The sequence below is a fragment of the Passer domesticus genome, chromosome 9 (genome assembly GCF_036417665.1).
Source record: "Passer domesticus isolate bPasDom1 chromosome 9, bPasDom1.hap1, whole genome shotgun sequence".
NCBI classification, from domain to species: Eukaryota; Metazoa; Chordata; class Aves; order Passeriformes; family Passeridae; genus Passer; species Passer domesticus.
This window is the reverse complement of record NC_087482.1, coordinates 34193157-34208206: the sequence shown is the minus strand read 5'-3', so window position 1 is coordinate 34208206 and position 15050 is coordinate 34193157. Positions and strand designations below refer to the sequence as shown.

General features: G+C 37.3%; 1 protein-coding gene across 8 annotated transcripts in view; it reads left to right on the top strand.

Annotated features, from left to right (window-relative positions):
* The window catches only part of IL17RD (interleukin 17 receptor D), a 42923-nt gene that overhangs the window by 12452 nt on the left and 15421 nt on the right, over positions 1 to 15050 (top strand). For 6 of the 8 annotated variants that reach the window (XM_064432586.1, XM_064432585.1, XM_064432588.1 and 3 more), the window contains exons 2-3: positions 10155 to 10212; positions 13396 to 13521. In XM_064432586.1, coding sequence (XP_064288656.1) covers positions 10155 to 10212; positions 13396 to 13521 — 184 coding nt within the window. Of the gene's footprint in view, positions 1 to 1402; positions 1772 to 9740; positions 9762 to 10154; positions 10213 to 13395; positions 13522 to 15050 lie in introns of those variants that run through there. The other 2 variants (XM_064432590.1, XM_064432593.1) reach the window with 2 other exon arrangements.

The following is a 15050-nucleotide window of genomic DNA, read 5'->3' as shown; positions in this document are numbered from 1 at the left end:
AACTTTATTAATGGAAACTTGAAACAGCAGAAATTTCGTATGGTGTTAAGTGGTCTGTGTTTTGAAGTATTTAAAGCATTTCAATTAACTACATTTTAAATGGACATGTTTGTCCAGGGAACATGAAAACCAACTAAAAAAAAAAAGATGTAAATTTTTATCTTTATCATGTATTAACATCCTGAAATATTCAACTCTACATCAAGTAAGTTATTCAGGTGTGTGGAATTTTTTTCAACTTTGCAGGAGCACAAAATAGGAAACAAGCCTTAATAGGGTGAAGATTTATTACTTAATTTGGGCAGTATGCAAAAGTTTTATTATCTGAGGTGTAGGCTAAAAATTAATTAATTAAGTCTGTATGTAAAAACAAAGCACTTCTACCTTTTGAAGATAAAAAAAGTTTGATCAAAGGATTCATTGTGGAACCTGTTATTTACTGTGAGCCTCATGCAAGGACATGAGCTGGAACCTGCCTCTCGTGTGCTGTGCTTGCTTGAGCAGCTCATTGCTTGATGTGGGATTCTAAAAGGATTTTTTAAAAATTTGTGTGTTTTTGTAATTTTAGTGAGATGGGTGAAATGACAGTTTAGGATACCCTCCTTGCAGGTTCCTCTGGCTTTTAAGGACAGTGTGGAATGGTCTGGATCTTATTGGTGCTGCTTGTGTGGAAGCCAGAGGTATTTCTTTAGTGCAGCACAGCAGGGGTATTTTTCCTGAGGCTAAATTGACTTTGTACCTTTCCTGCATCTTGTCAGAGTAGGCCATGACAGAACAGATCCATATGCCAAGCCTGCATTTGTACCTCAAACATTTGATTTTGATGTTCCTGTAATTTTTCCCACAGTACGATTTCCTATTATTTATTAGTGAGTATTGAAATTTTTAATTTTAAAAAAATTGATTTGACTAAAAAATTAAATGTTCTCAAGATACAGATTTTCTTTGCCATGGGTTTTTGTTTGTTTATTTGTTTGGGTTTTCTAGGTTTTTGGTTGTTTTTTTTTAGTCAGATAATTCAATTTTAATCAATAATAAAAGAACAAAAAGTGTTCCAAGGTTCTAGAACCTTGGAAATCTTGCAAGAGATAAATAGTAGTTAAGCAAATGGCACCAGTGAAGTAATTTAAAGCCCAGGCAGGTTGTGGTACAGGTTGTGTCAGTGCTTTAGCAGATATCACATTTCATGTCAAGTACTGTATTAATTAGTGTGAAAAGGGCAGTTATGAACTGGCCATGTACCATACAGATAGGATGTGTAACCTTTGCTTTGGCCAACTTCCAAAAGCACTTAACATGAAATACTCAGGAAAAAATGGATCTCCTGAAGTGTTTAGCTTGATCAAGTGTATTACGAAGTGGGTTATCCAAAGGGTGTGACTTTCAGCAGTGGAAACTGAATGCAGTCAGACTGGAGTTTCAGTTCCATTTCAAACCTTAAAGCTCTCTTTCAAATATTGTGTCTAAATTCCCTTTTAGAGTAGTTAAAAACTGCAAGGGACTTGATAGCACAGAATGCCTTAAGAGTTTGCCAGTACAGATATATTTAAAACACACATATTGCCCTAATTTTTTTCCAAACAGTAAAATTTAGCAATACTTAATGCTTTTTTAATTCAAGAACTGAAGATAGATGAGCACACAGGAAAATTTGAATGTATTCTGACTTTTCTTCATCCTTTTTTTCATTGTGAAAAGCCTCAAGAATCCTGATGGCAGAAACTATTCAGTGTGAAGGAGTGGTTGAATCACGAGGTGAACTTTATTCAAGGTTGGCAATTCTCAGAAACATTCTCACAAATGTTTCCTCAGAAAACTGTGTTTTGATGGTTTTATTTTGTTGCGTTCAAATTCCTGGTGTTGATTATTTGGTGGAGCTTTTCCTGTTTGTCTGTAAGTGGGGGAGCTCCAGTTTGCCTGCAGAGACAGGTATAGTTGGAAAATTGGAATATTTTACTACTATTTCTTCCAAGTATCCTTCAGGTGAGCAAGAAGTGTTTGTGCAGCTTTGTGTCTGTTTCTGACACTTCCAAATGGAATTTTTTTGGCTGCAGATATGATGGCTGCACTCTGTAGAGGGGAACCAGGGGTGTAAAAATTCCCTGGCAGCCAAAGCTTTAAATCTGCAGCCACCAAATGTGTCTCTGAAGTTCAGCCATGTACATCAGCACGCAGCAAGCACTGGACCTTCTAATCCTCTCTGTTCAATGTATTACTGCATAAGCTTGGAGCAATTTCCATCTTCTCTGTGGACCTGGACTAGACAGAGGCTTTGAGAAGGAATTATTTCCTAAAAGTGCATCATTCAGCAGTAAGAATCTCTCTTGGCAGAGATTTTGGGAGGTGGGAGTAAAAAAGTGGAGCAGCAGAAGAACCCAAGCCTGTCTCCATAACACAGCTGAGGGAAAGGCAGCACAGCTGAGGCTTGAGCCTGCCTGCAGCTTCTCCATTACCTGAGGGCAGAGAAGAAAGGGAGCAGTACTTGATTTCTTCCTAGGATTTGTAGGAAAAGGTAACAGTTGATGTACAAGAACATTTACTTCTAACCCAAAAGTCGTTTTGGTCATTGTGTTTGACATGGTGGCCTCCATTTTTCTGGCTTATTTTTTCTGCTCATCCACAAATGTCTGGAGCAGTCATCATGCTGGTGTGTCCTGAGGCAGCAGCAAGCTGCCCCTCACTTCTGATGACTAAAATGTAAAGCATGGCTGTGTATGGAATAAATGTAGCACTTGTTGTGTCCCCCCTGACAGTGAACTTAGTGCCAAAGGCTCCTGTTCATTGCCACTGAGTAGTGCCTGTCACATTTCAAGTCCTTCTCATTGCCCAAAGCTTTTGGAGTTCTGTAGCTCACAAAGATGGGAACTTTGGGAGGAGATCCTTGTGTTGCGTTAAGGAAAGTTGGTTTTTTGCTTCATCTCCTGTAAAAACAAGTTTCATGTGAAGTATTAAAAACACTATTGGTGGAGTGGCAAATGATTCTTTAAAGCTAGAACATGGGGGTTTGGCAAGTAAGGTTATTCCTGGACTAGAACCATACTGCTTATGAATTCAGTTTTAAAATCTCATGGATGGGTGTGTGTTTCTAAACAATTGTGTGTTTCTAAATCCCTAAGAATAGGTTTTTATGTCCAAAATAATTGTGTTATTTCAAAGGGAGGGATTAAGATGGAAGAATCCCAAATCCTATCTACTTAAAAAGTTTTATGAGTTTTGTGGCACTTTAATCAGTGCAGTTATTGCTAAATTACCTAGGCACCACATCCTCCTGAGCCAAGGCTTTGGTCTATTTATATGTTGGTCCTACAAAACCAATGTACATTAATATTCTTTGCAGTCATGGTCTCTTATGAATATGTAATACTTTCTGTACTTGTGCCTCTGTGTTTCATTCATGTAAGTAAGAACTAAAGTGAACTTTCTAAGAACATGCATTTCATATTTTCTGATGGCAAACTCACAAAGAATTTCAGTGACTTTCAAATAGTACAGGAGAAATATCTGTGAGGAAACAGTCTGAATACACCAAAACAAAATAGATGTGCTATGTCAAATTTTTCACATTCCAGCCTTTATGTGATCTTCTGCTTTAAAGATTTCCTTGAAAGCTGCTGTTTTTACCATTTTCAGAAGTTACAAATTGGATAAACTCACCCTGTACTGCAAATAGAGTATTTGTAGTCTGCTTGCTCTGAGGTTGTTTGCAGTGAAAATGTCCAACAATGCAGTAAATTTCAGATTAGAATTTTCTGTAGGTCAAGCAGTTATGAATAAATCCACAAATCCACATTTGATGACAGTTTCCCCAAGTGATTTTGTGTGTGTGTGTGTGTGTATGTGCACTTTGGCATTATATTGAAAAATGAAGAGTGAAAAACCCACCCTGAATTAGTCATAATTGTGAATTGTGTTCTGGCTGAAGCTTAAAACTGAACCTATGAAGTCAGTGCTAGTTACTTTTACAGATTTTCTTTTCCTTTGGATGAAATTGAAATCAAACTAAGAGCTTGTGCTAGGAGTTTCCAGATTGAAAGGTAGGAATTTGGCAGCAAAAAATTGTTAGGGAACCGTTTATGATTTTGGAAATAAGCTCCTTTAGTTGTTTTCCAGGTGCCACTACATTTGCTCAGCCTTAAAGGCAAAGACTTTCTTTTTGGATCTGTCTCACTTGGAAGTACTTACTCATTTAGGAGAAGCAGCAAACCTTTATGTGCATAAAATCTTGAAAGATACAATTTGTAACTCTGAAGTATTTTTCTTTGCTTTCTTTTTTCCCTGATGTTCTGTCTTCTGAAAGCTACATAATTTCTTAATGTAAGCAAAAGGGATGAATGAACATACCCATATACATGATATATATGTTAATAAAAATAACATATATCTACTGATCTATCATGCTTCAGTCACTTCTTGAAATATTTTCTTGTTTGTCTTCTGTGTTTCAACATCTTTATGAGACAAAGACTGCCTCAGCCTATGGCTCTGTGTGCACAGTAAGTGCACAGCCAATAAAATGAATGAAAAGAGGCTGTTTAATTGTTTCATGGACAGGTTAGTTTAGAAGTGCTTGGGCATAAGCTAAAGTTCAGTGCTCATGCAATCATTCCAGTAAGTGTGAGGAACCCTGTGGGCTTACCGAGGTTGTGGATAACTTCCCACAGAAGAAGAAAGACACTCTATGAGTGGAATAGTCAGCTTGATTTGACAGTGTGCTGTGCAGTGTCTTAAGCAGTAAACATCCACTACAGGTCTCATTAATGTCTTCACCATTATTTCAGATATGTTATTCTGTTTGTTGTTTAGAGCACAAGTCAGTGTTTCTCAGACTAATTTGTCTTGGGTCCCTCTAAAAGCAGCTTTACCATTTGTAGCCCCTTTCCTTCCCACTCATCATCACCTCTCCTGCACCTGTCTTGGCATTGCTTTTTCTCCCCCTTCCCAAACACCTCGTCTTTTCTTGGAATTCTGCTGCCAGGGGTCAGGTCCCACAGTTAAGAGAACACTGCTTTGGCTACAGACTTTTGGCTTTTGTCCAAATATCTTGAGACCAGCACATTTCAGTATTGTTTGTGGGAAACGGGCTGTATTTGAAAATATTTATTCTGTTAACTTCTGGAGGCTTTTTGGTTGTTTTGAGAAGGCTTTAATTTACCAAACATAATTTGCACAAGAATGTTGGAAAAAATAAACTGTGTCAGTGCAAACAATAGAAGACTTCTTAGGCAAACTTTCAAATTGCATGAGAGAAATCAGAGCTGATACTGCCCATTCTGTGCCATGCTTTGCTGCATTAAATTCCTGAGTGTGACTCAGAGATTTAAGATTTTCACGGTAGGTGGTGAGCAGTATAGATTAAACTTGCTTCCTTTGTTGTTGTGCCCCTGATAGCTGCCTGTTCCTTAAAGAAACCAGCTCACATCATCTCAGTGAACAGCTGCACGGAGCCGTGCTGCATCTGAAGAGCTGTGCTGTAAATACTTCTTGTGTTTCTCCTTGCAAAGGTTTCTCACTGCTCTGTCAGACAGAGCAGTGTAAGACAACCTTCCACTGCCTTTTGAAGATAGAAACCAAGCCAGGCATGAATGGGCATAATGGAAAGGCGTTTTTACTGGTTTGGTTTGGTAGGTTTTCTGTTTTCTTTTGTTCAGATGGGATATGCTGTGGCTCGTGCTCTTCAGCCAGCACACTGCACCTCAAAAATCCCCAAAGACCCCATGAAATGAGTATCCATGAATACCTTTCAGGACCACTCCTCCCCTGGTGGGATTTAAGCCAGCAGCTGTTCAATTCAATATTTTTTCTTGATAGGAGGACATTGAGAAAACCATATCCAGTCAAAATGGCAGAAGGATTGTTCAGACAAAATGTAGTTACAAAATGTAGGAAGTCAACCATAAAACCATCACTGGTGGTTGGGCTCAGTGATCTAAAAGTATTTTCCAGCCTAAATGCTTCTATTATTCTAAGATGTTCCATCATGCTCACGAGTGATGGTTTTCTCTCCCAGCCAATGTATTATTTACAGTGAAGTAAAAGCAATGCTTTGCCTTTGGAATTTGAGGTGCTCTGGAGACACATTCAGCTCCTCTGCAGCTGAACTTGTGTGCAGTGGCTCTGGATGAAGCAGTGGAACACTAAATAGCCACCAACAGAGAACCAACCAAAATCTGTGAGCTTCTTGTAAATGATGCTGCTTATATAAGAACAAATACAAACGATGCCAACTTAGTAAAAGAAGTTAAAAGCAACCTATTTAGAAGAGTCTAGGTTCCTCTTTTAAATATTAAATAGGCACCAAGAAGTCTGTTGCATTAATTCACTTTAATTCACTTAAATTAAAACTTATTTCTGCAGTATCACTGAGAGGTGTTTTAAAATGCTATTCCCATAATTTGTGCATGCAGTGCAGGAATATATATGTATATATATAAAGAGGTAAATCTGAACAAAATTCCTGGTTGCAGTTGTCAGTCACACCAAGTTTATAAGTAATAACAGTACAAACTTATCCACCCAGGGCTTAGAATTCATTCTGCAGTCAGTGGAGTACACACAACTTGCATAGCAAACATCAACATGGATTATGCATTTTTTTATATTCTCTTGAAAGCAATTCAAAATGCAAGCATCTAAATAATACAGATAATTCATCATTTTACTGATGACTCTAGAAATAGAAAATATTTTTACTTGGTTGAAAACATCAATAAAGCTTTGAAGGAAGAAGAGCAGATGTCAAATATAAAGCCCTTATTTTACTGAGCAATGAGCATGATAAACATTGATTATTCATCTTGATGCTAAAGTTCAAAAACAATTGTCCCTTCAGTTTGCCTCATGGGAGTGTGAAATTAGGACCATGTGTGTGTTGATGAACAACATGTGAAAGATGAATCATGATTACTGTTTTGGTCTGCTGCACAGGGCTGTGCTTGAGGGGTTGTGATTTCCTACCTCCTCCAGCAGATTGCTGTAATTAGTGCTAGCATCCCTCTCTGTTTCCCTGTATTTATGTTCAAGTAGCTGCCTGACAGTATCTAGCTACACACATAAATTGGCTTTTTTGAATGAAAGAGTGTTTGCTCAAACGAAGAATGTTGGAGGATATTTCAATATTGTTTGTAATAAAGATTAGTTATAGAACTATTCTGAAATCACCCATCCGTTTCTGTCACCAATGCCATCTCTGGCAGGGATTGCCAGATATGAAAAATAGATGTTTCTTTCAAATATGAAACACTATATGTTCTAGGTTAAAAAGAGGAGGGAAAAGTTCAGTAAAATCAAACAGAGTTTTAATTTCATTTCATTCAACTGTATTTAATTTATGCCTCTGGCAGCAGACATGAGTTAAATTTAACTTCTCTTGGAGGCACAATTAGTTCCTGTGGTTACAAATTTCATTTTAGCTTTATTTCTGGATATGTAATCCTAACTTTGTTTCTCTCTGGCCTAGTAATGGGTGAAAAAGTTGTCATAAGTGCATTTCATTACTGAGCTGTTACTGTAAATGAGGGTTGGGTATTAGAAAAATATAAACAAACAAGAATAGAGGTTAAGACTTCATATAATAGTCTTTGTCTTTTATTCATACTTGTGCTCTTTCATGTTGAAAGATGGATGTTTAAATAAAATGAAATGCCTGTACATGCCTTGAACACCCAAATGAGCTATTCATTCTTCAGGAGATGATGTGTATTGCTCTCACTTAGATCTGTGCTGGCTTGGGATATCTGGGGATCTTAACCTTAATTACTCAGGCTGTTTATACAGATTGAGGAACAGATCCAGCATCGATCTCTGTGATTTGAGGTGTGTGATGGAAATTCTTCCTGGCTTGCTTGGCCAGTATAGATACAAGATTTGGATTTTAGCTTATCGTGTTTTCTGTGGAGTTCTGTGCTTTGAGCTCTCATAATGTGAGATTTAATGTGGCTAATGCCTCCTCTGCTTCCCCACCTTTTTGACAAATAAGGTTATTTGTAATTTAATATGTGTGCATTTCAACTTTGATTATCTGTTCAAAGATCAGTGGTCTAGAATTCTTCAGAAAAGATGTTTTGGCTGTTTTCTTTCCTATGTATGTCTTCTCAGTCCACATGTATAGACGTATGTAGACCACAGCGATTTTGTAGGAAAAGCTCCAGGACACAAAGACTTGTTTTCTAGTAAAGTTCAAAATAAATTGAATTAAACAAATGGAAATTCAACAAATGTTCTTGGTTAATTAATGATAGAATCACAGAATGGTTTGGGTTGGAAGGAACCTTCAAGATTCTCCAATTCCAACCCCCCTCCCACGGCAGGGACAATTAGCTAAGAATTCAGAGCCCTGAGGCCATAACATTAGTATTTATAGTTTTGAAGTAAATGCTCTAAACAAGTTCTCCTAGCTATAAGCCACCTAAATAGTACAATTACTTTAATTCAAAACCAAGGGAATGCTTCCTGGAAGAATATATTTTTAAACTCACAAAGTAAGTCCTTGAGGGGTGAATACTGCAGTTGAGCACGATGAAATTGTCTGAGTAGCTTACATGTTTTAACTTCTAACTAAAATAACAATTATTTCATTCAATACTTTGGGGTGACCCTAATTCTCTCACTAATTACTGCAGCCTTTTTGTACCTTTTCTACACTTGAGAGTAAATTTTTGCCACTAGTGAGTCTTATGTGCTGCATAAGTTCAGCAGAGTTTGGCTTCTGTTATGTCTGTCTGCATCTAAGTTATCAGTGCTTGTGGTATATTTGTTTATGCTTATACTGTTACATATTTTTTTATGTCACCATAATCCCAGCAGAAATGCAATTAAGGGAGAAGTGTTGCCTCTTTATTTTAATATAGCATATAAAAATCCTATCTAATGAATAAAAATACATGTGATAATTTTCTGTGGAGTTTAGTAAAATTTATGTCTCCCAAATCTTCAGCTCTAGGACAAAAAGAAAACAAGTAACAATTGATTTGATGGTTTATCTCCCTTTATATAAAAGTCAGTAGTTACTTTTTTGTGATTTTTAAATCAAATAAATCATGTCTTTGTTTTGCTGTAAGTTAAATGACATTTAATAAAGATTAGAGAAACAGAAAGTGAGTCAGACTAGAACAGGTATTAATAGAAAAGTTACAACTGAAAAGAAAGACTCCTTCCTGTTTCAGGAAGCTTTTTTGTATAACAGCTGGTTCAATGCCAAACTAAATCAAACTTAAACAATTAAAAGCTACCTAAGAAGAAAGTGAGATTACAAATTTAACTTGTAACAGTACTATCAAAGTTTGAATTGCTTTCATCCTTTAGGAGCTGTTTTAAGGGTTTTTTTAAACTTGACAACTCCTGCCTTGTTTTCCTTTGTACATGCCTGGGTCTGACTGTGGAGAGACACACAGGGAGTGCTCAGACATGATCCTGACAACTTCTAATTCCTGCTGCTGGCCTTTTCTGCTGATGAGTTTTGCTCTTTGCATTGTAGCAGTGAGCCCAGATACAATTCTATATAAATAGGTGGTATTTTTTTAAGCTAATGGTAAATATTATGTATTTTGCCTTTCAGGGAATGATATTGTATCATAAGAATCAGTATTCCAGTTTTCAGTTTGGTGTCTTGTGAGGGTGATGCTACATTTTGTGTTTCAAAACAATTTCAGTGCTTTCTGAAGGGGAAGGTATTTCATATCTGAGGGCCAAAGTTCTTTTCTCTAAGTAGAGAAGAGACAGCAGACTCATCAACCTGGGTTTCTCCCTGGCAGAGCAGTTCTCTGGTTGGTCTTCAGTTTGCAGTATTGGCTTTGACAGTATTTGATAAAAGAGTGTCTGTGGTAGCATGATGGGTTTCTGCAGTGTCATTCTCTTGGAAGTTCTGATGCTCTTTTTCATGGCTGTGAGTGGAAAACAGCTCTTTGGCCTCTCTCCTCTCCTCCCTGTTTCCCCTGGAGAACCCCTGGTTTGTCATTAAACCTTGATTAAAGGTATGGTTTTTGTACATACACAATTCACCTAGATGGTGGAAGTTGAGAATATCACATCATTTTCTCCCAAAAATAAGCTTCTATGATTCCCATCTACTGGGCAGATCATACTGCTTCAGCCACAATTTCAGGTCTCCATGCAAATACAAAATTCAGACTTCCCATATCTTTGTTTTTCCTCTACAGGGGCTGTCATCAGTCACGAAGAACAATGGACTACTCAACATCACCTTTAAATATGACAGTAAGTTGAAAATCTGCACTATATTCACAAGAATCAAGGACTCCATCACAGTTGTCAATATATAGCAACGTGTCTCTTAAAATGGCTCTAAGAATGGCATAAGCAAAATAATGTCAAAATACTGACATAATTTTAAAATCTAGAAAATTTGTGTCTGCTGGGTCTGGTAGATGTTCTCCTGTGTCTCACTGATAATGAAACTATTTAAAAATCTGTAGAAGTTTCTCTTCTACATAATTTGTCTGGTATTTGACTGGAACATTATAGAAAATTATTTTAGTTAGTGAAAGGTTCAGTACACAAGGACATAGGAAAGGATTATTTTGAGCTTTATGCAGCTTTTCTCTGATGTGTAATTTTGGGTGAGAATGGCATAATGTATGTCTTGAGGTAGAAAATGTGTTCATTTGTATTTGTAGACAGGTAATGTATTTTAAAAATTGTCTTTGCAAGGATTAATATGAATATTGAATAGCTTCTTGTCATTTAGTTGAATCAGTGGGAGCCTTTCAGTAGCTGCAGTGTTCAAGGCCCAGTGCAGGACTGCTCTCTACATTTGCAGTGCAGACAGGTGCTTTAGAGCTGTAGCAGCTGTGGTGGGGTTTGCAGCTGAACTGAGAATAAAGTAATTTCTGGCATGGTAACAGTGATAAACAGGTTCAGCAGTAACACTTCAGACCTCTTCAAACATCTGCTGAATGGCTCTATCTTATTGTTGGGGGGTATTTTAGATGTTTTATCATCTTTGCTGTCTAGTTATCAAAGCAGGACTGCTAACTACATTAAGAATTGATCCTTATGTGGGCAGCTAGTGGCCATCATGTACAAACTCAATGTACAGTCAAGACAAGGTCTTAATTTACATTAAAACAGTGTTTGTTTTAATGCCAGTGCAAGTCATAGGGGTTTTTTTCTGCCTACCCAAAGAAATTACCTCAGATGTGGAATGTAGGTAAAGTTTCGTCATTGAGAGCCTGCGTCAGGAAACCTAACAATAGTGATTTGTTTCATTCTGATCATCCTTTTGCTCCTCTATTTTTATGTTAATTCCTGAGTTTGCAATCCTTTACTGTGAATTTTTTAAAATTTAATTTGATCTTAATACTTAAAATGAGCAAAATTTAAGTGTGTCAGATTGTACAAGATGTGGGTGGTCACTACAGAAGTATGTTTGGGTTTTTTTAAAATCTAGATAACACAAACTAGGAAATGGTACCAGCTGGAACAGGGATCCCCACATTTAGTTAACACAATGAGTCTGTTTAAATCCCAGTATGTGTCATGTTTTTTCCATTAATTCTGGCACTAGAAACTGTGTTTAACCAATGAGAAGTATTAATTCACAATGCTGCTGGCACTGTGTGCTTCCTGGACAAAGGAGTTATTTGAGTTCTGCAGGACTAGGAAAAGAGTTTGCAGATATGAAGACTAAAGAGCTCACATGGTATGGAAATATGTATTTACCTTTAATAAGCCAGCACAGAAGAAAATTTGGCTTGCTGGCTGTGGTTTAAAGGCTCTTATTTTGCTGCTGAGCAAAATAAGAAACTGTGTTTTATGATGCTAAATTACTTAGTTAGATTATTTATTCAGGTGAAAAAGAAATGTCTGTATTTTTAGTATGCACTTGTATTCAAGTAAAAGAAGTGGTTTCCTAAAAAATGTGATTTTTCCATGCTGTTTTCTTCCTAAAACTGTTGTTCTTTATAACTGTGAATCAGTAACTTGCAGTAAAACTTCAGGCATTTGTGCTATATTCCATTTTGGCAAATTGTCATTTGACTATAAAATTCTGGTAACCAGGATCCAAAAACTTGGGCTTGCTATTAATTAGATCCAGACCTAGCAAAAACCAGTTACTTCAAACTTTCCATTGAAAGAGATCCTCTATCCTGCTCAGAGGAAGTTCATGCTGTCACTGAGTTCACTCATAGCAACTGAGCTCTGCAAACAGTGCAGCCAGCACCAAGCACCCAGCTTTGGTAAAGGGCAGTGTTGTAGAGTGTTCTATTCTTATGTCTGTGAAAGTTACAGAAAAGACCCCTTGCCATGGTCATTCACAGTAAAAAGCCAGTTTCTAAATCTCCTTTACAGCTAATATTTTTTCTTTCCTTGCCTTTAAGATCACACCTCTGAATTAAATTCAAATTTCCTGTACTGGCGTATCATAGCACTTGATTTTTCATGTTTCTTTTCTACAAGCTCTCTGTGGATGAATATATAGCATATAAATTATCTTGGTTTTTTAAAAATTAATCATCAGTCAGTAATATACAATCTACTGATCAGTTTCTTCTGGATTTTGTTAGTTTCACTAGTTCAGAAACAGAATGTTTGTTTGTGCACACCCATCTTCATGTATATTGTGCTCCAGAACTGGTGAATTCCCTGCTTGCTACTTCTCTTCCTGCCACAAAATATGAGCCTAAATATTGTAAAGCTTTAAAAGCAACAAAATTTGGGGTTGTTTTCTTCTTTTAAAAAGAACAAGTTCAACAACAAACTCAGGAATCTTTTGTTTATATTTTGTTTTCTTGATTAAAGCTAAAGCTGTGGCACTGTAATTTTGGGGAATACGCTGTATTTTGTGAGGACAGCAAGACAAAAGCAGTCCTGAGTGGAGCCAGTGGCAGTTAAGTGGTCTGTAGGGATGTGGCTGCAGGATGGAAGGCAGAGAGGAGATGGATTTAAGCAGCAGGTTCTTTGTGGTCAGGATCAAGCAGTATCATGGTTAAAAGCCCTTCTTGAGCAAGCTCCACGTGATTTATTGTTCTCATATGTGCCTGATCATTGACAAGCATTCTCTTGCTTTGAGCACTGTACATGAACAAAATGAATGCCAGCCTTCATATTGTTTTGAACAGCCACAAGGAGAAGTTGTTCTCTTTTGGGAGTCCCAGTACACATGATGGGAGACAGGTTACACTGGTGATATAAACTGATAACATCCTTGGGAGTGCTGTGAACTGTGGGTTGGCAACCAGTGAAAGGGTTGTGCTCAATGATTTGTGAACTTTTTTGGGCTTTTGGGTCTTGAGACAAAATCTTCATCTACATTTGCTGTGTAGTCCTATAGAAAATACTTCACTGGTACTTTTACTTTGCTCAGTCTTGAAGATATGTTAGGGAATCTATGTCAGCTAGAATGTTTTTCTTACAGTGTTTATTTGTCCATATTTTCAGACTGCACTCCTTACCTGAGTTCAGTGGGAAGACATGTGATTGGAGATGTGCAGAACATCACTATCAGTCAGTTTGCATGCCAGGAGCAGGTGGCTGTGATGGTCCTTTGGACAGCAAATGCCATTGGTAAGTTCTAGAGGGAAATGGACTCATTGATCATGGGTTTGGTAATAACTTCATGCTCATAGGTATTAAGTCAAATAATTAATTTATGCTTGGAATAATTGATACAAACTGCCTAGAAATAAAGGAATTCTTAACACCTTTGCAAAGCTCCTATTTTTCTGGCTTGCTTCAAAAACATCCTTAAAACTAGGATGTTCTCTGCAGTCATACACTGCTTTTTACTGTCCCAGTTTAGTGAATTCCCGCTCTTCAGAACTGTGCAACTGTCCCTGGTTTAATTTTCTGCCCTAAGGCTTTGATGCATTTCAGTGGCAGTGATTGAGTTTAGTTCCTGATCCACTTAAAGGTTCCTTAAGATGCAGATTGTCTTACAGGTGGAAAACATTACCTAATCACAGCTGTACAGACTTTAATGTGTTTCCTTGCCAGGCCTGGTGATTAGGAGTATTCCCCAATTGCTCCAGTGTCACTGGAAGTACCTTGTTGTCCACTAGAGCTGTAGTGTCCAAAATTGAGGATGTGCAGAAATCCTTTTTCACTGAGAAACTTATTTCTGGGCTTTAAAAGAATTTGTGAAAATTCCACTGAATTCTGCAGAACTGTGCATTTGGTAATCCTCAGCTGCAGACTGGATGAATCAAACATCCACGGGAAACAAAGCCCGGTGCTATTCCTTGTGATCAACAGAGGTAAATCCTTTGGACAGCTTGAGGACAGAAGTGCTGTTCAGGAATCTTGGGTAACTTGGGAACTGGGCACTTTCAGGGTCTTTGTGTAAAGAAAAATAGTGCTTTTGTTCCCTGAATGCTAAGAACACGTTTGGCAACACTTTATCGTTTACAAAATTATAAAACATTAATCAAAATACACAAAGCTATGAAAACTCAGTGAACCAGAGGAGGTGGTGGAAAATGATACATTTGTAATTTTAGTTTTTGGGTTGACAAGCATAGCATAAATTGAAATTAGTCCATTTTGATTTATGTAGCATTTAGCTTACAAAAGCTGTGTCTGTGCCAGTGATCAATATGTGTAATGCTGTTGAAGAGATGCAGTTAGATGGAGTAGGGAGAGTTAAAGAGCTGTGCAGTGCCTTTGATACCTGAGCCACACAACTGTCACAGGGTAACACTGCCATTTTCCTGGGATATTCACATCACTGTGAGTCAGTTTAGTCATATCATGAAGTAATTCTGTGATGAGAACATTGTAAAGACACTGTGCTAAGTTGCAGTAGAGTAACTTGAACAAAATGGGTGTAGTTCTGGCAGCAGTTATGAATAACTGGAAGTATACATGCACTGGAATAAATTCCATTCCATTTAAGTAAAGTTTTCTGTTAGCCCTTACTGTACTAGAGCTAAATAAGTTGTAACAATTGTTATTATTTTAATCTGGTAGTCTCAGAGATGATAGTAAAATTTATAAAGGACTATTTCTATAATTTGCCAGCAAAATGTTATAGTTGCTTGTTAAAATGGAAATGTGAAGTTACTATGAAGTATTTCTGAAGGTGAAGAAGGTACTGG